General features: G+C 41.4%; 1 protein-coding gene across 8 annotated transcripts in view; it reads right to left on the reverse strand.

Annotated features, from left to right (window-relative positions):
- Positions 1-23,131, reverse strand: part of HECW1 (HECT, C2 and WW domain containing E3 ubiquitin protein ligase 1) — a 188,021-nt gene that overhangs the window by 124,889 nt on the left and 40,001 nt on the right. For 2 of the 8 annotated variants that reach the window (XM_083577560.1, XM_083577557.1), the window contains exon 2: positions 12,858-12,915. The exons of the other annotated variants lie outside the window; for them this stretch is intronic. In XM_083577560.1, coding sequence (XP_083433686.1) covers positions 12,858-12,884 — 27 coding nt within the window. In that variant the 5' untranslated portion in view covers positions 12,885-12,915. The remainder of the gene's footprint in view (positions 1-12,857; positions 12,916-23,131) is intronic. 8 annotated transcript variants of the gene reach the window in all.

Here is a 23,131-nt window from a genome sequence, read left to right on the forward strand (position 1 = left end):
TTCAGAGATCTATAATATTTTGAGGTTAGGCCATCCGGCCCTGGAGATTTGCCCAACTGCATATTCTGAATGGCACCTTCTACCTCCTGTTCTGTAATTTTATGGTTCAGCATTATCTTGTTTTCTTGAGAGATTTTTTGTAATCCATTTGTTTTTAAAAATTGGTCTATATCAAACTCTTTCTGTGGCCCTTGTGTATATAACTGTTTAAAATACCTCTGGAAGCATTTTCTAATTTCCACTGGATTCTGAATGTTCTTTCCTTCCACTTCCAAGTTAGTAATAGTATTAAGCTTTTGTCTTTTTTTCATTTCCCAAGCTAGCAATTTTCCACATTTATTAGCCGATTCAAATGTCCTTTGTCTCATTTGTTTGATTTTCCATTCAATTTCCTGATTCGTCATCTTCATATATTGCACTTGATATAACTTTATATCTCTCAGAATCTCTTGTGACTTTGGTTTCGCTCTCAGTTTCTTCTCACCCTCTTTTATTTTTTCCAAAATTTTATCTTTTTTCTCATTTTGGGCTCTCTTCTTTATTGCATTCTGTTGAATCAGAAACCGCCTCATAACTGCTTTGCTTGCGTCCCAGATTATTCTTTTTTCAGTAATGGTGTTCAAATTTATCTCAAAGTAGTCTCTCAAGGTTTTCTGGGCCTTCTTGATAACCTCTTGATCTCTAAACAAGGTGTCATTCATCCTCCATCTGAAGGAACCAGTTGGTGTTAGTTTCATCTCCATTTTCACAGCATTATGGTCGGAGCAAGTTTTTGGGCAAATTTCCACTTTTCAAGTCTTAGGTGCCAGTCCTCTAGTTATCCATATTTGGTCAATTCTTGTCCATGTCATTTTTGCTTCAGAAAAGAAGGTTCCCTCTCTACCCAAGGGGTTCAATTCAAAAAACGTTTTTGGTAGTCTGCCATCTTTGGTTACAACCTGTCTCTGCGACTTGTCCATGTTTGTAGATACCACTCCATTCATATCTCCCATCATAATAATGTTGTAATCCATATAGTCTAACAATGTCTCATGCAACTTCTTAAAAAATTCAGATTTCCCCTCATTTGGTGCATAAACTCCTACTATTAAAAATTTTTCTCCTTGTGATTGAATTTCGATTGCCACAAATCTTCCTTGATCATCTTTAAAAACAAATTTCGGTGATAGGCTCTCTTTTGCATAAATAACTACTCCTCTCTTTTTAACCTTGTCCGATGAAATAAACTCTTGACCCAATCTTTTATTAATCAGTACTTTCCTGTGTAGCCTTATCACATGTGTTTCCTGTAAACAAATCAAGTCCAATTGTTCCTTTTTCAATAAATGAAAGACTTTCCTCCTTTTCTCCGGGGAGTTAAATCCATGAATGTTCCAACTTAATAGTTGCAGAGACATGGTGTATTTATTTTGCTTTTCCTCCAACTGCTCCCAATAATTCCTCTTGTTCTGACGGTGGTATCACTTTCTCTAGCTTGTCCAATCCCAAAGGTGGTGGTACTATGTCTAGTACTCCTGGTTTTAAAGCTCTTAGCTCTTCTACAGCTTCTTTTTGCAGGTCTTCTCCGTGTTCTCTCAAAAAATTTTCTTTATCTTCCACTGATCTTATTTTAAACTTTTTCTCTTTAAAGGTAAAAGATAGGCCTTGGGGGAATTCCCACCTAAAAATGGTTCTATTTCCTTTCAACAGGGCCACCAAATCTCCGTAATTAGACCTAAGGTCCAAAAGATGTTTCGGAATGTCCTTAAATATCTCCACTCTTGATTCGTTTATTTCCAAGGTCTTCTGGAAGTGCAGACTCAGTATTTTGTCTCTCTCCTCTTTTGATCGGAGGGTAATCAAACAGTCTCTCGACCTGTTCTTTCTCCCTCCTCTTCCAAGTCTAAAAGCACTTACTATCTTAAAGTCTTGCTTATCATCCAAGTTCCAAAAGTCTGCAAATTCCTGTGTAAGAAAATCACTTAGGCTGTCTTTTTCAAGTTCAGGTACTGCCCTGATCCTCAGATTGGTCTGTTTCTCCTTCAGTTCAATCATAGACAAAAGCGACTGATGGTCCCCAAGCTGTTTGCATATCGGTGTTATCTTTTCCTCTACAGCCGCTGCTTTTTCCCTTGCTTCCTCAGCTGTCTTTCGATTAGAAGTAGATTCTTGCAGCAGTTTTTCAATGGATTCTGTATTTGAATTCACCTTCTGCCCCAGGTTGTTAATGCTAGTAGTATTTTGGTCAATTTTAGTTGTTGCTTCAGTAACTTGTTTGCTTAATTTTTCCAATGTTTCATAAATTTTACTTAATACTGAAGTAAATCCCTCTTCAGAGGCCATTCCTTTTGACCCAGCTTGTACAGGATCTTCCCCCTGTGGTGCAGGAGGGCCGGATGCAGATGCTCTACGCTGCTGCGATGCTGCACTGGTCTGCTGCAATCTAACCTTGCCCGATCTTGTTATTTTTTCATCCATCACACTTTGTCTGAGAATCAAGGTCAGTCCCACGGCCAAAGCTTGTTTTGCAGTGGAAATTCCCAAGCTAGTTGAGAATGGAAAATTCCCCAACTAGTTGTAACAATTTCAGTGTTCCTCTAGGGGGACACAGTAGCAGTCAATAGTATTGCAATAGAGTATCTTTTCCAACTTTTCCAAAGTCCCCCTTCAACAAAATAGGCAACAGTTTCAAGTCCAAAGAAGCCCTTCAAAAAGTATCTCCCTTGCAGAGTTAACTGTCAAAAAGTTACATTGTCCATAAATAGTGCGACTCTCAGTACAGCAGTTCTAATAATCCTGGCAATCCGTTCCCAAGGATTAAGTGGTGGTCTTTATTCCCTTTTCTCTCCTTCTTTTCTTTTTTTTTTTTTTGCAGGCAAAAAAATACTTTCCCCTCTTCCCTCCCCTCTCCTGCAATTCAGGGAGGGAATTCTTTTGCTTTGACGTTAGGATTTGAGACTTTTAAACACAACTCTCCAGGTCTTAGCTTAAACAGTCTTTGCTTTGATCTGTATACAGAAAGCAGAAGGCGGACTTCCTGTTTACGCCTTCCCGCTTCAGTGCCAAATTAGTCCTTTTTTTCCTTTGATCCCCAATCTTTAAGCTTCACCTACTCACGGGTAGTTGTTTAGTAGCCGAATTGTCACAGGAAAAAGGTCAGCGCTCTCCGGCAACAGCTGCACGGCTTCACTCCACGGAAGAAGCAATTGACACTCAGCACCGCGCCAAACTCCCCGTTACGCTCCAGAGCCCCTCGCAGGGTTCCCTCGCGAATTGGGGGGGGCGCTAAAGGTGCCCGCCGAGTCCCATGGTCACAAGCTTCACCCGCCTGTGATTTTCAAAAGGGTCCCCGCTTCGCCGTAGCGGCAAGACCCGATTTCCACGGAGCTACTCCCTCCAGATTAGAGGGAATCCGCCATTGCCGATGGCGCCACCTCCGGAAGTCCCTGAACACCAATCCTTATGAGGAATGGTTGAAGGATTTGGGTATGTTTTTAGCCTGGTAAAGAGGAGATTGAGAGGGGATACAACAGCCATCTTCAGATATCTAAAGAGCTGTCACATGAAAGAAGGAGTAGGCTTGTTTTCTCTTGCTCTGGAGGACAGGACTCGAACCAATGGCTTCAAGTTACAAGAAAGGAGATTCCAACTAAACATACGGAAGAACTTTCTGATATTAAGAGCTGTTCAACTCTTGGAATGGACTCCCTCAAAAGGTGGTGGACATACATCTTTAAGCAGAAGTTAAACGATTAACTGTAATGTATGTTTTAGTTGAGGTTCCTGCATTGCAGGGGCTTGGACTAGATGACCCTTAAGATCCCTTCCAACTCTACAATTCTATGGTTCTATGATTCTATGCCATTTTAAATTTTCTCTAGCTTTTAATTGAATTTTATTTAATTTAGTTTTGATGGCTATCAATTGAATGTGTTACTGTATTTTATTGCTTTATTAGCATCTGTGATTTTAATGACTTTTGTGTTTAAAAATTCCATTAGCCACTTTGAAACCCTTAGACTGAGAGATAGGATTACAAATGAAATAAGGCACAGGCAGGTGAAAGATTCACCCCCTTTGGTCCATTACTTCTGTGATGCAAACTGAACCATTTACTCCACCACTTTATGGTTGTTTGGAGTAAACTCACATTTGAAGACACAGGTGTGCTAGCATCATACATAGTTCTATCCTAAGCTCTCCTTCTTTGGAATTCTTTAAAGCTAACAGGTGCAAGCTGGTTGGTAAAAGAGTGTTTTTGATTTGTGAAGCAAGACAAATGTCATATGGGTTCTACTCTAATGCAGAGGAAGGAGAAAATGTCCCCCAAATTTCAAAACTTCTCAGAGACGGCAGCAGAGATGCCTCAAGGTGTACAGGTCATGGCCAGTCCACACACCTTCCCCACAGAATGTGTGATAGTGCAAGGCTATAAGGAGGACGGAGCCAAGGGAGGGGCAAGGTGAGATGGATCCTCCTCACCCTGGGTGCGCCAGCTGTGTCTTATGGCTCATAGGCTGCAGTAGCAAGTATTCAAATTAGCTCACTTGTTCTCCTGAGCAGGGAAAAGGGAGGAAAGGCAAGTGGCTCTTGTACAGCATAACAATCCCAGTACTTTTCTTGATCGTCACAGTGCTTTCTGAGCTGATGTGGATAATCTTGATGGGTGGCAACCCAATTTACATCAGACAGTTCAGTGAGAAAGAACGTCTTCTTTCAACAGCCGTGTTCCATTGTGATAAAGGAGATGTTTCCCTTTATGCTTGATAAATAGCAACACTTTTGCTTTTTGCGCTGCCAGTAAAAGATTTATGATGTCCTTAGCTATTCGTTTACTCACTTTAAATGCTTGCATTAGGGTTTTCCTAAATTATATGCTAAGGAGCTACACTGTTAAACTTCTAACTGGCTTTATAAACAGAAGGCTTATTGTCTGCATGTTAAGATCTGGATGGGCACTATGAATCAAGGCAGCCAAGTACACACAGTAAAACTTGTGTATTTAATCACATTCCCCCCTGACCTTGAACTAGGCAGGCGCCCCCATTACGCATTAGCTGTGTGAAAGGACTCTGCGGTGCGTGGCTCCTCCGCACCCATTCTGCCCAGCCGCTGCCACTGACCTGCTAATGGAACATAGGCAGCTGTTTTATACTGAGTCAGACCATTGCTTCACTTAGCTCAATATTGTCTACACTGACTTGCAGCAGCTCTCCAGGCTAGTTTCAGGGAGGGGACATTCCCAGTCCTGCCTGGATATACTGAGGACTGGACCTTCTGCAAGCACAGCAGAAGCTGAGCTAGTGTGAACGTCTGAGGCACAAAAGCCTTACGCATGTAGACCTCTCCTTGCACTGGCTTCCATGGATTCTGGGGGGAGAGCTGGATGTCACTGGAGGCAAGTCCAGATTGTTGTTGTGTATTTGGCCTTTGTTTAATTTGTTTGGGGGAAATACAACTTAGGACATCCATTTCTCTTCTCTTCCCCAAGGCCTCAGCTGTGTCTGCCTCATCTCAAACTCTATGAACGGTAATTATCTGAAGATGCCAAGAATTCATTGTTCATTTTTTTTATAAGATATTTATTAAGATTTTTTAAAGTATTACAATAAAATGAAAAAAAAATAACAAAAATACAAAATAAAAATAGTTAAAAACACACAGATTTTCCATTGCTTATTTTCCTTTAGCTTGTTTCCCAGACCTCCTCATACCTCCCTTTTTTGTATTCCACTTCAAATTGTTGATTCAGCAAATCCTTACCATTATGTTTTTACCTATTTATAACCCTTTTTTCATATTCTCTTAAAGCATTACAGCTGGAAACCACTTAATTTCTATCCAACATCATTCTAACATTCATTAATTTTACAATATTTCTGTAGATAGTCTTTGAATTTCTTCCAGTCTTCTTCCACCGACTCTTCTCCCTGGTCTCGGATTCTGCCAGTCATTTCTGCCAATCCCATATAGTCCATCACCTTCGTCTGCCATTCTTCCAAAGTGGGTAGATCTTGTGTCTTCCAATACTTTGCAATGAGTATTCTTGCTGCTGTTGTAGCGTACATAAAAAAGGTTCTGTCCTTCTTTGGCACCAATTGGCCGACAATGCCCAGAAGGAAGGCCTCTGGTTTCTTCAGGAAGGTATATTTAAATACCTTTTTCATTTCATTATAGATCATTTCCCAGAAAGCCTTAATTCTTGGGCACGTCCACCAAAGGTGAAAGAATGTACCTTCAGTTTCTTTACATTTCCAACATTTATTATCGGGCAAATGATATATTTTTGCAAGCTTGACTGGGGTCATGTACCACCTGTATATCATTTTCATAATATTCTCTCTTAAGACATTACATGCCGTAAATTTCATACCTGTGGTCCACAACTGTTCCCAGTCAGCAAACATAATGTTATGTCCAACATCCTGTGCCCATTTAATCATAGCAGATTTCACCGTTTCATCCTGTGTATTCCATTTCAACAGCAAGTTATACATCCTTGACAAAATCTTAGTTTTGGGTTCTAACAGTTCTGATTCTAATTTTGATTTTTCCACCTGGAAGCCAATTTTCTTGTCCAAATTATATGCCTCCATTATCTGATAATAATGAAGCCAATCTCGCACTTTGTTTTTTAGTTTCTCAAAACTCTGCAGTTTTAGTCTATCTCCCTCTTGTTCCAAAATTTCCCAATATTTCGGCCATTTGGCCTCCATATTGAGCTTTTTCTGGGCTTTTGCTTCCATTGGTGACAGCCACCTTGGGGTTTTATTTCCCAATAAATCCTTATATCTTATCCAAACATTGAACAAAGCTTTCCTGACAATATGGTTCTTAAATGCTTTATGTGCTTTAACCTTGTCGTACCACAAATATGCATGCCACCCGAAGACATTGTTAAAACCTTCTAAATCCAAAATGTCTGTGTTCTCAAGAAGCAGCCAGTCTTTCAACCAGCAGAATGCTGCTGATGCATAGTAAAGTTTAAAGTCTGGCAGGGCAAATCCACCCCTTTCCTTTGCGTCAGTTAATATCTTGAATTTTATTCTGGGCTTCTTGCCCTGCCAGACAAATCTAGAGATATCTTCCTGCCACTTCTTGAAACAATCCATCTTGTCCACAATTTGCAGTGTTTGAAACAAAAGCAGCATTCTAGGCAATACATTCATCTTTATAGCTGCAATTCGACCCAACAAGGAAAGCTTCAAATTTGACCAAATTTCTAAGTCTTTTTTCACTTCCGTCCAACATTTTTCATAATTATCTTTAAATAAGTTCCCATTTTTTGCTGTCATGTTAATCCCCAAGTATTTCACTTTCTTAACCACAGTCAGACCTGTCTCATTCTGAAACCTCTCTCTTTCAATCGGTGTTAAATTTTTCTCTAAAACCTTAGTTTTTGACTTGTTCAGTTTGAATCCTGCCACTTGACCAAATTCTTGAATTAGTTCTAAAACCCTTTTAGTACTAGATTCTGGCTCCTGTAACGTCAATACTAAGTCATCTGCAAATGCTCTCAATTTGTACTGTTTGGCTCCGACCTGTATACCTTTAACCAACCGGTCCCTTCTAATCATATTCAGCAGAACCTCCAGGACTGATATAAAAAGCAATGGGGAGATTGGGCACCCCTGTCGTGTCCCTTTTTCTATCTTAAATTCTTTCGTCACCACATTATTTACAATTAATTTAGCCTTTTGTTCAGAATATATTGCACCTATACCATTTTCAAAACCTTGGCCTACCCCCATCCCCTGTAGGTTCTTTTTCATAAAACTCCAAGAGATGTTGTCAAAAGCTTTCTCCGCGTCCACAAATATCAGAGCTGCTTTAGTGTTTATATTCACTTCTAGTTTTTCCAGGATATCAATTATGTTCCTCAAATTATCAGACAAATGTCTTCCCGGGAGAAAGCCCGCTTGATCTTTATGAATCTCTTCCATCAATACTTTTTTCAATCTCTTGGCCAAAATGTCAGCAAAAATTTTGTAATCCACATTAAGTAACGATATAGGGCGGTAGTTCTTAAGCTGAGTCTTTTCAGTCTCTATTTTCGGTATAAGTGTAATATACACCTCTTTCCACGACTCTGGTGCCCTCTTCCCTTCCAGAATTTCATTGCAGACTTCCTCAAAGGTTGTAATAACCACTCTTTCAAAGATCTATAATATCTAGAAGTCAGCCCTGGAGATTTGCCCAATTGCATATTTTGAATGGCACCTTCTACTTCCTGTTCAGATATTTTATAGTTCAACATTAATTTACTTTCTTGGGAGATTTTTTGTAATCCATTTGTCTTCAAAAATCGGTCTATGTCCATTTCTTTCTGTGGCCCTTGTGAGTATAATTGTTTAAAATACCTCTGGAAACAATTTCTAATCTCAATTGGGTTATGTATGTTCTTTCCTTCCACTTCTAAATTTGTAATAGTATTTAATTTTTGTCTTTTTTTCATTTGCCAAGCCAACATTTTCCCACATTTATTAGCTGATTCAAATGTTTTTTGTCTCATTTGTTTAATTTTCCATTCTATTTCCTGATTCATCATTTCCATATATTGTACTGTGGTGTCCCGCAAGACGAATGCCTCGCTAAACGAAAAACCCGCAAGACGAAAGGGTTTTCCGATTTTTTAGCGGCTTCGCAAGACGAATTTCCCTATGGGCTTGCTTCGCAAGACGAAAGCCCATAGGGAAATCTCCGGGGACAGCGGGGAAGAGCGCCCCTCTTGTGGGGCAGTAGGCTGCTATCCGCAGCTTGGAGAGCCCTGCGGGGAACTCCTGCAGGGCTCCCCAAGCTGCGAATGTCTGCCCCTCGCGCGGGGCAGCAGGCTGCTATCCGCAGCCTAGGCAGCCCTGCGGGAACTCTTCTGAAGGCTGGCGGCGGGAGAAGGGCTTTTCTTCCCACCGCCAGCCTTCAGAAGGCTGTTCTGAAGGCTGGCGGTGGGGAGAAAAGTCCTTCTCCCCCCGCCAGCCTTCAGAAGAGGTCCGGGGACAGACTGTCCCCGGACCTGGTCTGAAGGCGGTCTCCATAGGAACGCATTAATTGATTTTCAATGCATTCCTATGGGAAACCGTGCTTCGCAAGACGAAAAACTCTCAAGAAGAAAAAACTTGCGGAACGAATTAATTTCATCTTGCGAGGCACCACTGTACTTGATATAGTTTTATTTCTCTCAAGATCTCCTGCGACTTTGGTTTTGCCCTCAATTTCTTCTCACTTTCTTTTATTTTCTCCAAAATTTTATCTTTCTTCTCATTTTGACTTCTCTTCTTTATTGCATTCTGTTGTATCAAAAACCCTCTCATAACAGCTTTGCTTGCGTCCCAGATTACTCTTTTTTCTACATTAGTATTCATATTTATTTCAAAATAATCTCTCAAAGTTTTTTGGGCCTTTTTATACACTTCTTCATCTCTAAATAAGGTGTCATTCATCCTCCATCTGAAGGAGCCAGTTGATATTTGCTTCATCTCCATCCTTACAGCGTTATGGTCGGAGCAAGTTTTTGGGCAGATTTCCACTTTCTTTATCTTTGCAAGAATTCATTGTTCAAGGCCCCCACCCCATCCCAGAAATAAAATCTCTTAGGGCTCTGCGTGCGAGAGACGCGGTAGCTAAAGTCACTTGAAACTGGTATGAATTGGTAGCGTTGACTGAAGGCAATTCAGTAAACCACTGTCAAATTTGAACCTTCTTCTCTTGGGGGATGCCCTTGGGGTTTCCCCAGCTGGTGACTCCCACCACTCCTCTGTATTCAGCCAGTCCATGACACAATTTCTTGTCTATTCTATCTGCAAGGCAGCCTGACTAGGTAATATATTATAGTCAGCTAATGCAGTAGTTTCACAACCAGAAGCAAGTTCCACTGATTTTAGAGGCATTTACTTCCAGCTGTTATTAGCTGGAAAGGGACGCGGGTGGTGCTGGAAGGCATGGCTAAGCTGCGGAAGGTGTACTGTTCTCTGAGCCCACGGCTACCTTTGAACATGTAGGAAAGATGGCCCTGATCTATTAGAATGCGCACATCAAAATTGCAAGGATACGAGAGGCTTTGAGGAGAGATAAGGAAATAGCTGGGGAGTATTTGGAGTTCTTTGGAGATGGGCAGATCTTCCAAGGAAAGAGGGGTAGCTGGAAGGAGTTTGTGGGTGAGCAGGACTAGGGTTGGCATTTGTCCTCTTTTTCCAGGACACATTCTTTTTTTCATGGGTATGTAAAATGAGAGTCATCATAGAGATCCAGAGTTAAAAATAGAAGTTGGCAAATGTGTCCTCTTTTTTGTTCTTCAAAATATGGCAAAACTAGGAGCAGATGGCTGTATCAGGTAAAATGGAGGTACTGATGTGTTAGTAAGGGGTAGGTAAGAAATGTTGGAGGTGGAAAGCAGATGAAAACATCAGTTGTAGTGACTGAGATGGCACTCTAGGATGGAAGAGATCACTACTGAGTGGTGACCAAGGAGGAGGATGACTCAACACTGATTACCAATGAACATCACAAGGTTGTGGGAGACCCAAGGAAGCTGCTAGGTTAGCATCTTGTACACATGAGCCATGAGGTCAGGAACCCATGTTGGGCACTACTAAGTCATTAAGTAGACGTGTGCCTGCTTAGTGCACATGATGCCTGTACTACTGATGGTAAGAGTTTTGAGTACCCTCAGGTCAATTTGCAAGAGTGGCAACCTTTTACTTCCCAGCACACATATTGGCCACTGCTGGAAAATGCTGTAGCAGCAGAGATGCAAGAAAGAAGAGGAGGGCTTGCCCTTAAACTGGGGCACCTTTTACACCTATATAGTTTTTTCATTTCTATGTACTTTCAAAAGACCAAACAGACATCCTTTCATTTTAGCAAAGATGAGAACAGTGCAAAATTTAGGAAACATATAAATGCAATAATCGTAAAGTGATTTCATGCATTTCTTCAACAATTTGCAGCACTGTTTTCCTCCCTCAGACAATTAGCTGTAAACATTTTCTCAACAACAGAAATAACTTTCAAGGGTTTTTTTTAAGCCCATATGAAATTAAAGAACATAACAGGAATTTCGTATGTACGAAACACATGCAGCACTTGGAAATCTCTGTATTAGTAGGCAATGAAATTGTTCTATGATTCAGCGACAAAGTAGAATGGAGTAAGAAGCAAATCCCAAAATACTTTATTTATTTATTTCAGAGACAGAAATAGCACCAGGGAAAACACTGCCACATGTTCTGATTTTGTACAAACACATAGTAATTTAGAAGGACTAAGCTCAGCAAAATTGTGTATATAGGAACAAGAATCTACTGCATGCTCAGCATCTTTAAGATCCTCAAATATATACTACTGAGGTGCTTTATATACTTCAGGTTTTGTATGTCGTGCATATGATGATGGCTGATTTATGCGCTGTAATGACTTTGAATCAAGTCAAGGTTAACGATTCTATGAATTAGAGAAAGGCCACATGCATGAGTGGCAGGTGCACTATCTGTGTTTGGCTCACCATGAATATGATCAGCTGCAATGCTCAAGCTGCACAATGCTCCTTGTTTTATAAGTGCCATAGCTAGATTTCAAAAATAGGATTTATGGGAAGACACTGAAAAAAGGACACGCATGCAGTTAAGTTAAGTAGACTTTTGAGGATGTCATTTCAAAAGGAACACTTTTTAGGCTTCCGTATAAAGCAGTGGTGAGGAACCACAAGCCTGAGGGTCAAATCAAGCAGCCACCACCCCCAGCCGACCTATAGGACTCTTCCCAGGCATCACCCCCTCACCAGTATTTTGCACCCTCCTCAAGGGGCTTTGTCTGGCTGGAACGTACCCTCGAATAATGCCATTTGCTTGCCTCTATGGAGGGTGAAGGTGGGCAGGCAGGGTAGAAGTCTGTGATTTTTGTGCAAATGGAGTGTGACCTGTTAGCACTGCTCTACCCTCTTTTGATCTTTTGGTGTAAGGGCTACCCACAAAGCCAATTTAAAATTGGTTAATTGGGCTGCCCTTAGAAAAAGTTGATTAGGGATTTTTATATGATGTTTCACACACTCTCCCATACACATGCATGCACTGATGTGGTTTTAATAATTTATGTATGTAGGGCATGTCATCCCAGAACGCCCCCCCCCCAATTTAGTGGGAGTAGTATTTTAAATAAGAAGGTAAGAGGTTGTGCATATCTGCACCAGTTATATCACTTCCCTAATGTAGGAGTGCTCTGTGTTCGTGGGGGAAGCACTCACAAATAGCTTAGATATTGGAGGCACATGAATGCTCAGCTTGTACACAATACTAAGCCAAACCATGCCTTAGCATGGATGCTCCCACAGAAGAGACTGTGGCTTCTTTGCTCCTCCTCTAGTCCTTCTGGCGCTGTGTTACTGTGAGCTAAGCCACTGGGTCATTGTCTGCTGTGGGAATAAATGCCTCAGCGAGCAGGAAATGCATGTCAAATTCACCACACTTTTGAATTTGTGGCTGGCTTCAAGCTACTATTTAAGTGGCAACCCCCTGCTATAAATTAGGCTTCCTTAGCCAGATACATGTCTTACCTAGAAGCCTATTACTGCAAGGTCTTTTCCATGTCCCTTAGATGTTAAAAATGAGTCAAGGACAGAACAAAACCAAAGTTCAACAGGAGTCATTGGGAAACTGCACGGGAACAGAAAAAACCAGGAGAGGGTTCAGTTTGGCCCCTAGGCCCAAAGTTCCCCACTCTTGCTTAAGCAGACCCACACTATCTGAATTGGGCAGACCAGTGTTTGAACAGTGTTTACCTAGGGCACCTGCAACCAGCCCTGGGCTATGGCACATTCCATTGTGACTGGTTGTGGATTTATAATGGAATGACATGGATGGCTTTTATAATCAGAAAAACACACTGACCTTAACACTACACAGGTGGAGCAGCATAATGACTCCTCAATTGTAAGTGCATCAATTCCTGGGGAAAAGTTCAATGAGGTTAACTCAGTATGTATTCCAAAGTGACATATTAATACAGAGACATATATTTATGAAAACAGAACATTGTGTTTTGCCCCAAAATATACCCTCTCCATTCCAATGTGTATTCATTTATGTTTGGTGTGTTTTATGTTGCCTTTTATCATTTTCCTGTTAACATATTGCTGTAGACTTCGATGCTAAGCCAATAAAACTTGCACTGTTAAAAACAACAGAAAAGCTTTGAAATAACTTGAAAACATATTGGAAAATGCAGTTAAAAGCTATTCATTTGGTCTAAGAAAATCTTATAACTAAATCAACATTGTTGTAACAATGACTGAACTGAAAGTACCACCAGAAAAACCTTTTCATTTATATCTATATTCTTAAAGATTTGCCGCTTGATGGATGGTGCAGTCCATTAAACACTAAAAATTAGATGTTTCTAAGCTTCGTTGAAGCAAATGGGATTTAGACCTCCCCCCCCCCCCCCGCCAGGATTGTACAGTAAACTGCTATTCATAAGGTGGCTCAGAGATGGAAACTATCTGCTACAAGGCAATAAAAGGGGAGAGGAATGCTTATCAGCAATTATCAGAAGAAGGTTGTGGAGGCAAGGCCACTGCAGTCAGGAGTGCGCAACTGCACAGTTGTTGAGCAAGGAAAGCTGCACCGCCCCCCCCCCCTCAAAATTAAGGCAGACTCTGCTCACCTAAGGTCTCAGAACTTTGGATCTTAGCCACTGTGATGTAGCACACTACAGTAAAATCCATGGAGCTCATTTCAGTGCTTTATATTTTGGAGTGGGATGGTACATTCACAAAGAACAACAGTGTTTTGCTTTAAATAACTAAATTCCATTTATGCCTGTGGGTTTTACATCCAAATAAGTGTGCTGAGAATTGGAGTAGCAGTGTAACATGCTAACTTAAATTTAACCTCTCAGACTAAAGGAATTCAGTGCAAGTCTTCACCCACTGATATTAACTGGTGGGGGTGAGGTGAGGCATTCAAATACAAGGGGTTGATCCCTATGGCATAGTTTGCTCAGGTTTACTCACAGCAGACCCATTGAAATTGATGAGCTTAATTTAGTCATGTTCATGAACTGCAAGGGGTCTCCTCTGAGTAAAACATAGTTGATTATCCCCCTGTGTATGCACACTTTAGAAAACTCTTATTTATGAAGCACCAATTACAGTATTTGAACAAAATAAATAAGTACAACTTTCAAGAGATTAACATAAATTAGTGATGACCACCTTCACCTTGATATATTGTAACCCACACCAACTCTCCCATCTAAATAGGTCTGATTTGTTGCAATTATTTATTTTCTTACTCAAGAAACAGAAGCAGAATTACAGGAAACTTCATTCACAATGGATGGATATTAACCACTTAGGGTACAGTCCTGTACTCAAGATCTGCTGGCTGAGAATTCAACAGAAGCCCCACTATACTGATGGGAAAGAAGATAAATTGCCACCATGCTTTCCCCCTTCTGCTTCCCCACCCCCGCAACTTCCTTCCATTGTCCTGGACCTTCCCAGTCAATATCAGGATGTATTCTGCTTGGGTATATGAGCCAGAACATGAGTGGAACCCTTGTGTGTGCAATTATACTGACTATCCATTTGCAATCAACGAAGGGTACTTGGAAAGGGAGGGAATCCTGTGTGGAACTGAACCAGCAACTTCCTGAGCCACGGCATCACAGCCTGATCCTGTGTCTGTACCCGCTTTGCAGACTGCAAGGCTGAGCTCCCTTGTTTCTTGCTTGTGCCTTTCTTCCATTGGAGGGAGGGTGGGATGGAGGCAAAAAAAAAAAAAAATCTGTGGGGAGGATTTGAACCAGAAAACTCCTGCGAGTGTCTGTCACTGCTTTAGCAGACAGTGCCACAGAAGCACCTTCACGGCCCCTGCAGCAGCTGAATGGTTCTCTCTGTTTCTTGCACATTGGGGGCATGGCAATGTGATGACCAGCCTCTTTGCTTTGCCTGCATGAGGTGGCCCCATATAAGTGCTAGCAGAGGCTTATTTAGAGCAGGGCAACCATGTCCCCTACACTGGGCGCTGAGCCAATGTAGGCATTGCAGGGTGTCACAGCTATGACATAGCGCACATGCAGCACGGAAGGTGAGAGGCAGGGGCAGCGGCGCTGAATTTGGGCTTTGCACAGGGCACTGCTGAAATATGAAAGGCCAAAACCCACCCCTGGTGTGAGCAGCATGAGAGGTTAGTGCTGGCATGGCCTTAATTGGGAAGGTTGGTAGAGTTCCAGGGGTGCTGTGGGTGCGACTGCCATTTTCATACTCTTTTGGAATGTTCTGGTTCTGGTTCTGTGCTTGTTTGTTTGTTTGTTTGTTTAGTATACCTCCCTTCATCCACAGTTCCCAGGGTGGTTCACAACACAAAAGCACAAAGGACCACAAAATACATAATAAAAACAAAAACAAACCAATAACACACTCATCCGCAACACATTTAAAAGCGTACTGGATGCTTTCATATTTCTCTCCCAGGCTGAGCATGTATTTAATATGACGGCCTGTCAGCATCTCAGCAGCATGTCCCTGGTCCTGGCTTATTGCCAATATAGGATTTCTCTAGCTATTTCGTTTCAGTCTGTGAAAATTCCTCCAAATATCAGAATGAGATCCAATATTCATTTTCCCCTTTAAGTGTTAAACAATGAATTTGATTATGTATGAATGCTAGTATCATTAAAATGACTCAGTATGGTTCAAAGTGTCTTAGCATGCCCAGTGGACTGAAGCTGAAGCTATTTAACATATCATAAAATTAAAACAGTGGTATCTAAACAGAAAGGAGTGGAGGGAAAACCTGGCTTGAAATGTTCTGCTACATGCTGCTATATACTGTAAATAATTCCATTTAGGTACATTCAGTAGATTCTGGAGGAAGCCTGCCTCTATATACTGTGTGTGTGTGTGTGTGTGTGTGTGTGTACACACACACACACACACACACAGTTCCCCTTGCCCAAACTTCTAAATGCTAGGAAAACTTAAAGACCAGTGAAGAGAAGATTAAAGAATACCATTTATCCTAAAATAGGTGCAACACCCAGACAATGTGCAACACCAACAACATCTGTAGGACCACAAATCAGTCAGCACTGTCTTTGAAAGATAGACTTCTGCAGCATAATTTCACTACCAATTCAGCTCATTATGGATTTCTGTGTCTAAGCCTCACTGTGAACCTTAATCTGCATTTAAGCTCTGGGCCTACCTGTGATTGCACGTTGCAGGTCTATCTATGTGCTCTTATCATAAACCCTAACTGGCATGCTGAAAAAGGGACTTTCTATGGAATCTTTAATCAAGTCAAGTAACCTTTATTGGCATCACATAAGAACATTCAGAATACATTCAGAATAGATAGGCCAGTGCAATCTCGACGCCACACCAACGGCACAGTCACCCACCAAAGGGTAGAAGAGGCGAGCAATCCGCCTCATCTCTGTGGGTTTCCAGCAAGGGCAGGATCCTGTAGCATACTTTGGCAACAGAAAATCAAATAGAGGAACTTAGCTACTGTCTCTCCCCTGTAATAAGAAGCGCATAACCTCCGTCTCTGGTTTCCATGTTGGAATACACAGATGGTCTTGAAACTGTTGCTGGAGATCATCATACATTTTACATTTAAGGGCCACGTGAGCTAGAGTTTCCACCAGGTGGGAATCGCATGGGCAGATCCTATCTCCTTCTGCCAAACCCACAAACCTACCCCAAAGGAGGTTAGAAGGATTAGAATTGAACCTAGCCCGCGAAAAGGCCCTTCCTTCTTGCGGATTGAACAAAACTTGTAAATAATTAAGATTAAATTCCTGCGCCCAAGAGAGTCGAAAATAAAGGGGGGGACATGTTTTTCCCGCAGCTGAGATTAGTTCCTGGCGATCTGTGTCCCACAGCCTAGTTTTTAACATGGTCTTGGCAACTGGGAAAGCCACAAAGCCCAGGAGATCCTCTGAAAGCCCAAGTTGCCGTATTTTTGTTATCCCATCTTTAATAAAATCTTTAATAAAACTAGGACAGAAATAAAACTATGGGATGTGTGAATGACTTATGATGACAAGGCAGAAGAGAGTGTAAGAAAATAATGGTGAGGACTGAGGAGAGATGCAAAGTCTGAGAGGATGGAGAGATGAGGGAGAATGAAGTAGAGGAGAAGCAGAATAAGGGATAGGGATGTAACAAGTACAGGGAGGAAAGTGGTTCAGGAGAGGGGGAGTGAAAACTGTTGCAGGAATTGCTGGGTACAGCAAGACACAGGACCGCAAGGGTTAGCCATGACACCAAAAGAGCAAAAACTGTTGGGGGCCTTCTCTATGTCACGAGACCCTCCTCCTCCTCTTACGCATAGAATATTACCAGGTATATAATGATTACAAGTTACAGGTTCTAGACTTCCAGGTAAAGATGGCACACAGACATTGTACATTTTACTCTCTCCACTAATTTTTTTTTTTAACCAAATGTATTTCTCAATATTCAGTCACACAGGAGTGTGTGACCAAGACACAGAACCACAAAAGAAGCTAAAGAGGCTAAAGAGGCGGGGCTACTCAAATGAATGCACCCTTGATTTTCAATGGCTGGGGTCATCAAGAGCTGGTACACCCTTAATGCTAAAAATGTGTACCAGTTTACATTTTTCCATGTAATTAACTGGTTCTCACTGAAGTCAAACCTGCTCTGTACCTATGTCACTGGATGGATCAGACCTATGTAACTATCTTAATCATCTTACAACACAAAATTTCTTGCAATAAACAAGTCCTACCTGAAGCCAACATAATGTGGGGCATCACCTAAGAAATGCATCAAATGCATTTTCTCAATGACGAAGTCCAGTGCAGGAAGATCTGCTTTTGTCCACGAGGCATTTTCTGGAGTGTATGTGCTCTCTGCTTGTAACACACTATAGCCTAGGCCAGGGGAAAGCAGACAACAGAGCTCTGGGCTCAGAACCTTTTAGTTCCAAGTGCATGTTTTCTGTACCTATCTCTGGTTGGTGGGTCACAGGGTTCTAGGAAAAACAAAAAAGACCCTGCAAACCTCACATCGGCCCAGCACTGTCCTAGGTTAGGTCCTTCTGTGCATTGATCCAAACGTACAGGAGAGGGAACTGGACCAGGAGGACTTTGTTTCCTTCTAATTTTGTGTTCTAATCAATTGATTAAGATCCTTGAAAATCTGGGAGAAACCCTTGAGGATTTTTGTGCTCCTGTGAGTACTTAACAAAAATATTTGTAACACATACGGAAACCAAATGTTTAACTAAGATAGGCTATTAATAAATACAATGGAATGTAGTCATAATTATATGCTAATATAAGCAGCTCACTGCAAGTCGTAAGCAAGAGAACAGATGAATTTTCTGAATTAAATTCACAGTGTTAAATGCACCTATGTGACAGAAAAACCAACTAGCGATTGTAAAGATGGGCAATTTGGAAAGTTCTAGTCTTTGGGCAATTGATTCAGGATGTCAACTGATGCTGAGAGTAATAAAAAACAATCACAATATTTGAAGCTGAGAAAGAATCTGACTTGACAAAGCTTTTCTCCTTTAAACAAGCCTACCATTAAGGCCCAAAGTCACATATTAGAAATGGCTTTGTACTAGGATCTAGGGGGCATCTATATCCCACACCATCGTTGTATAGGAGGACTGCAGCTTAAATGCTTCCCTGCTGCATCACTCAAGGACTTGTGTAGGCCAATTAAAGCTGTGCCATTCACAAACAATGTTCCCACTCTCCCTAAAGAAATGCTTTGCCATTTTGTGAAACATTATTTTTTAAAAATAGTTATTTTAACATCTCTCATATTTTTTCATTTCAAAGTATAGATTCACTCCCCCCCCTCCCGATTGATCTAAAGCAGTGATGGCCAAACCTGGCCCTCCAGCTGTTTTGGGACTACAATTCCCATCATCCCTGAACATTGGTCCTCCTGTTAGCTAGGGATGGTGGGAGTTGTAGTCCCAAAACAGCTGGAGGGCTAAGTTTGGCCATCAATGATCTAAAGGCACATGAGACTGCTCAGAGCTAAGCAGGTTTCAGTCTGTTCAGCACTTGGGGACCAAGTGACCTGATGGCTGAATAAAGATGCAGTCATATAGGCTGGGTTGAACGAGAACGCTGTGTTTAAGTTGAAACCAATCAAAACACCTGCAAGGGAAACAACTACAGTGGTACCTTGGGTTAAGAACTTAATTCATTCCGGAGGTCCGTTCTTTTTTTTATTTTTATTTTTTTTTAAATTCAAAATTATAACAAGACATATTATCCAAAGACATATCATCTGTTCTTAACCTGAGGTACCACTTTAGCTAATGGGGCCTCCCGCTGCCACTGCGCCGCCGCCACCCGATTTCTGTTCTTATCTTGAAGCAAAGTTGTTAACCCGAGGTACTATTTCTGGGTTAGCGGAGTCTGTAACCTGAAGCGTCTGTAACCTGAAGCATCTGAAACCTGAGGTACCACTGTATTGGTGTAGGAACATACAATGAAACTGCAGCCACTAGGGAAACCAAAACCCTACCAGTTAGAAATGCAGTACAGTGGTACCTTGGGATACAAACGGGATCCGTTCTGTAGACCCGTTCGCATCCTAAACGCAACGTAAGACACGATGGCGCATCTGCGCGTGTTGCGTTTTGCCGCTTCCACGCATGCGTGACATCATTTTGAGCGTCTGTGCATGCGCGAGTGGCGAAACCCGGAAGTAATGCGCTCTGTTACTTCCAGGTTGCCATGGAGCGCAACTCAAATGCGCTCAACCCGAAGCACATTCAACCTGAGGTATGACTGTATCTCCACCTCCAAGCAGATGAGGCAGATTCACCTCAAAGGCAGATCCTTTCCTGTCCCAGGGCCCCATGGCCATGGGTATAGCCACGATTTTTGTTGGGGGGGCAGGCCTTTTGTTGGGGGGGCAGAACCTCAGTTAGCTATGTATTTTTATTTATATTTATTGATTGGGGGGCAGCTGCCCATCTCTGGCCCCCTTGGCTATACCCATGCCCACAGGCCAGAGAGCAAGCCTTGGGGCCCAGTCATCACCCTGAAAGTTACCTAAAGGGAGTCACCTGGTTGAAACTTAAGTTCCATTTTCCACAGCCAACCACCACAAAAAGGGGGTAAATCTCTACAAAACATGAAAAAAGGCTCAGCCCTCGGTATCAACATTTGAAGTATGAAGCCACCGGTTGAGAAACAGCACCACAGGCAATATGAATATGCAAGGTAGATAATAAATGGCAAAACAGCTCAGAATGAGTCTCTGATACCATTGGCAGAACTGCAGAATCACAGAATTGTAGAATTGTCAAGTTGGAAGGGACCCCAAGGGTCATCTAGTCCAGGAATGTCCAACACATCAATCGCAATCAACCAGTCAATCGTGGGATTGATTTTGATCAATTGGGAGAGGGGGAGGGGGGGAGGGAGAGGCCCTGCACACTCCAACTAGCTCCTCAGATCTGTGTAAACTAATATAAAAATATAGCTTTATTTTTCTCACTTGTTTAGTTACTTGTCCATATAGTAACTATTTAGATCTGTCATGATGATATCTAAACATAACTACTGTATCTGTGAAATAAAGATCCATTTCTCTCTCTATCTATGACTCTGGAGGGGTGGGAGAAGGGAACGCTTGCTGAAGAATGACAATGGGAAAGTTTGGTAGATCACTGCCAGTTTTTGATACTGGATAGTAGACCACTGCCTACTTGAAGTTGGGCATGCCTGATCTAGTCCAACCCAATACAATGCATGAATCTCAGCTAAAACATCCATGACAGATGGCCATCCAACTTCTGCTTTAAAACCTCCAAGGAAGGAGAGTCCACCTACTCCCGAGGAGACCATCTCACTGTCAAACAGCTCTTACTGTCAGAAACTTCATCCTGATGTTTAGATGGAATCTCCTGTCTTGTAAGAAAGGAATCCTCTGTGTGTACATGTGATAATTCTCTAAGTTTTTCCTATGAGAAGTAGCAATATGTATTTGTGAAATAAACCATATTCCACCCAGTCTTCCTTCAGTCTGATAAAGCAGCTGAATTTGGAAGCCTTTGACCTGACAGCTGAGACAATAAAAAAGCCTGCCAACTGCCACTGACTTTTATTCAACTCAGGACTGAGCCATGTCCTAAAATATAGGACACAGCAATAAGCAAATGAAATTGCTATATGTATTTCATATATAAAATATTAACAGCTCTAAAACACCACAGACAATAAAAATGAAAGCTCAAAACAGTGGATGCCACTACAACTGAATTTTTATCTACATTTTGGTGAAATCAATCCTAATTACTAGACATCTATGCTATTCAGTGCATTATCTGCGGTATAGAAAATAATTGCAGAGTTGGAAAGATAGAGCCTTTCTATTTTTCTAGCCTTTGTACTAGACAACAATGGTCTGTCACTGAATCAGGCACTATAGTCTCCTTGCTAGCATTATGCTAATTGCTGGATTCCACCCCAGACCTAGCACTGGCCCAACAGCAGCTGGCAGCTCTACTGATCCGGCAAAGATCTACAGGGCTGGTTAAAATGTGCCAATGCCATATAGGGAATAAAATTGGCATGATAATACTATTTGCTATTTTGTGTGCATTTGCTCCCAATGTTTCTGGGAGAGGCAAATAAAAATTACACCAGCCTCAGATAATAGTAATTGGTATGAGTGTTCAGCAAATAGCTGACTGGCTGGATCCATTCAGTCGATATGTCTTTCAGGGATTATTCTGCTTCAATTCCTGCATTTCAGGGGGTTGGACTAGATGACCCTGGGGATCCCTTTCAAACCTACAATTCTATGATTCTAAGGGCAGGATGCTTGTTTAGCTTGCATGCAGTACTTGTGCCACTACATCTGATCCACTTCTCTGCAGTTTTATCATTGGGAAGGTTACATTTCAAGAAGTCACCAAGACCTCCCTTGCTATTATATACAGGTCACACACAAAAAGTTCATGAAAATGATTCCCCAACACCCCAAGGTTTCATAGCATACTCACATATCACAATAAAAAATTCAAAATGTATACCTGGAAGTACATGAACATTTGCAGAAAGCTTTATTAATTCAGCCAGAATGTTTGCAGACATTCTGTGACATCACAGCAGCTCATTTTACACCTGTGGAGCATAATCTGGAACTTTGACCACCAGGTTTCTGTGACTTCTAGACTGGTATACCACTGGCCAGGAAGAATTCAAGGAACTCTTACTTAACGCTGGGAGGGTGCGCCATTTAGCTAGCTTCTCCTGACAGTTAGGAAGATGTTTTAAACATGGGTATGGAAACTACTGGACTGCATCTCTCATCTTCTCTGACCAATGGCCATTTTGGCTGGGGCTGGTGGGGGCTTGAGTCCAATAACATCTGGAGGACCAGGTTTTTATTTATAGGCTGCCTTTATGAGTTAAAACTCATTTAAGGTGACCAGCACACAGTAACAGATACCACCATTTCCAATTACAATAAAATATATTATAATACAACTGCCATAAAACTCATAATATTAATAAAACCAGCAATAATAAATATATATCTCCACTCCTTTTGTAAAGTATGCTATTTACTCTTGCAGGTGATAATGTATTTTTTTTTAAAGTTGATGTTGACGTTTGTTTTGTTTGTTTCAAGCATTTTATAATGATTTGATGTGTTTTGTTGTAATTTTACAAGTACTTTAAGAGCCGACTTTTGACTATGAAGTGGGATGCAAATTGTAATTACCATCTTCTTTTAGTTAGCAGATAGTTTACTAATACCTTCAAAAGGTGAAATAAAAAGGCAACAGAAAATGTAACTTGGCCTATTCAACACTCAATTATAGAGGGAGGAATTCAACATTATGCTAAGGTGAATAATTAGCTGAATCCTGACCAATATATAGCCAAAACACTGAATGGTTCACCCTGGGTGGATGTAAGCCTATATAAGAGGGTGTTCAGGCACTCTCAGCTTTCTAAAAAAGAGCAGGATGTAATTTTTTAAAAAATATCACCAATGCCACTCCATGGCAAAGTAATACGATTTAAATCATTTAAAATAACAACAACAACAGGACGCTGAGAACATAGCCACTTCTCTGAAGAGGTACTACATTAACAATACAGAATCCATTTTCTATTCCCTTAGAAATGTTTCTTC

Source organism: Podarcis filfolensis (assembly GCF_964270895.1).
Source record: "Podarcis filfolensis genome assembly, chromosome: 12".
Lineage (NCBI taxonomy): Eukaryota > Metazoa > Chordata > Lepidosauria > Squamata > Lacertidae > Podarcis > Podarcis filfolensis.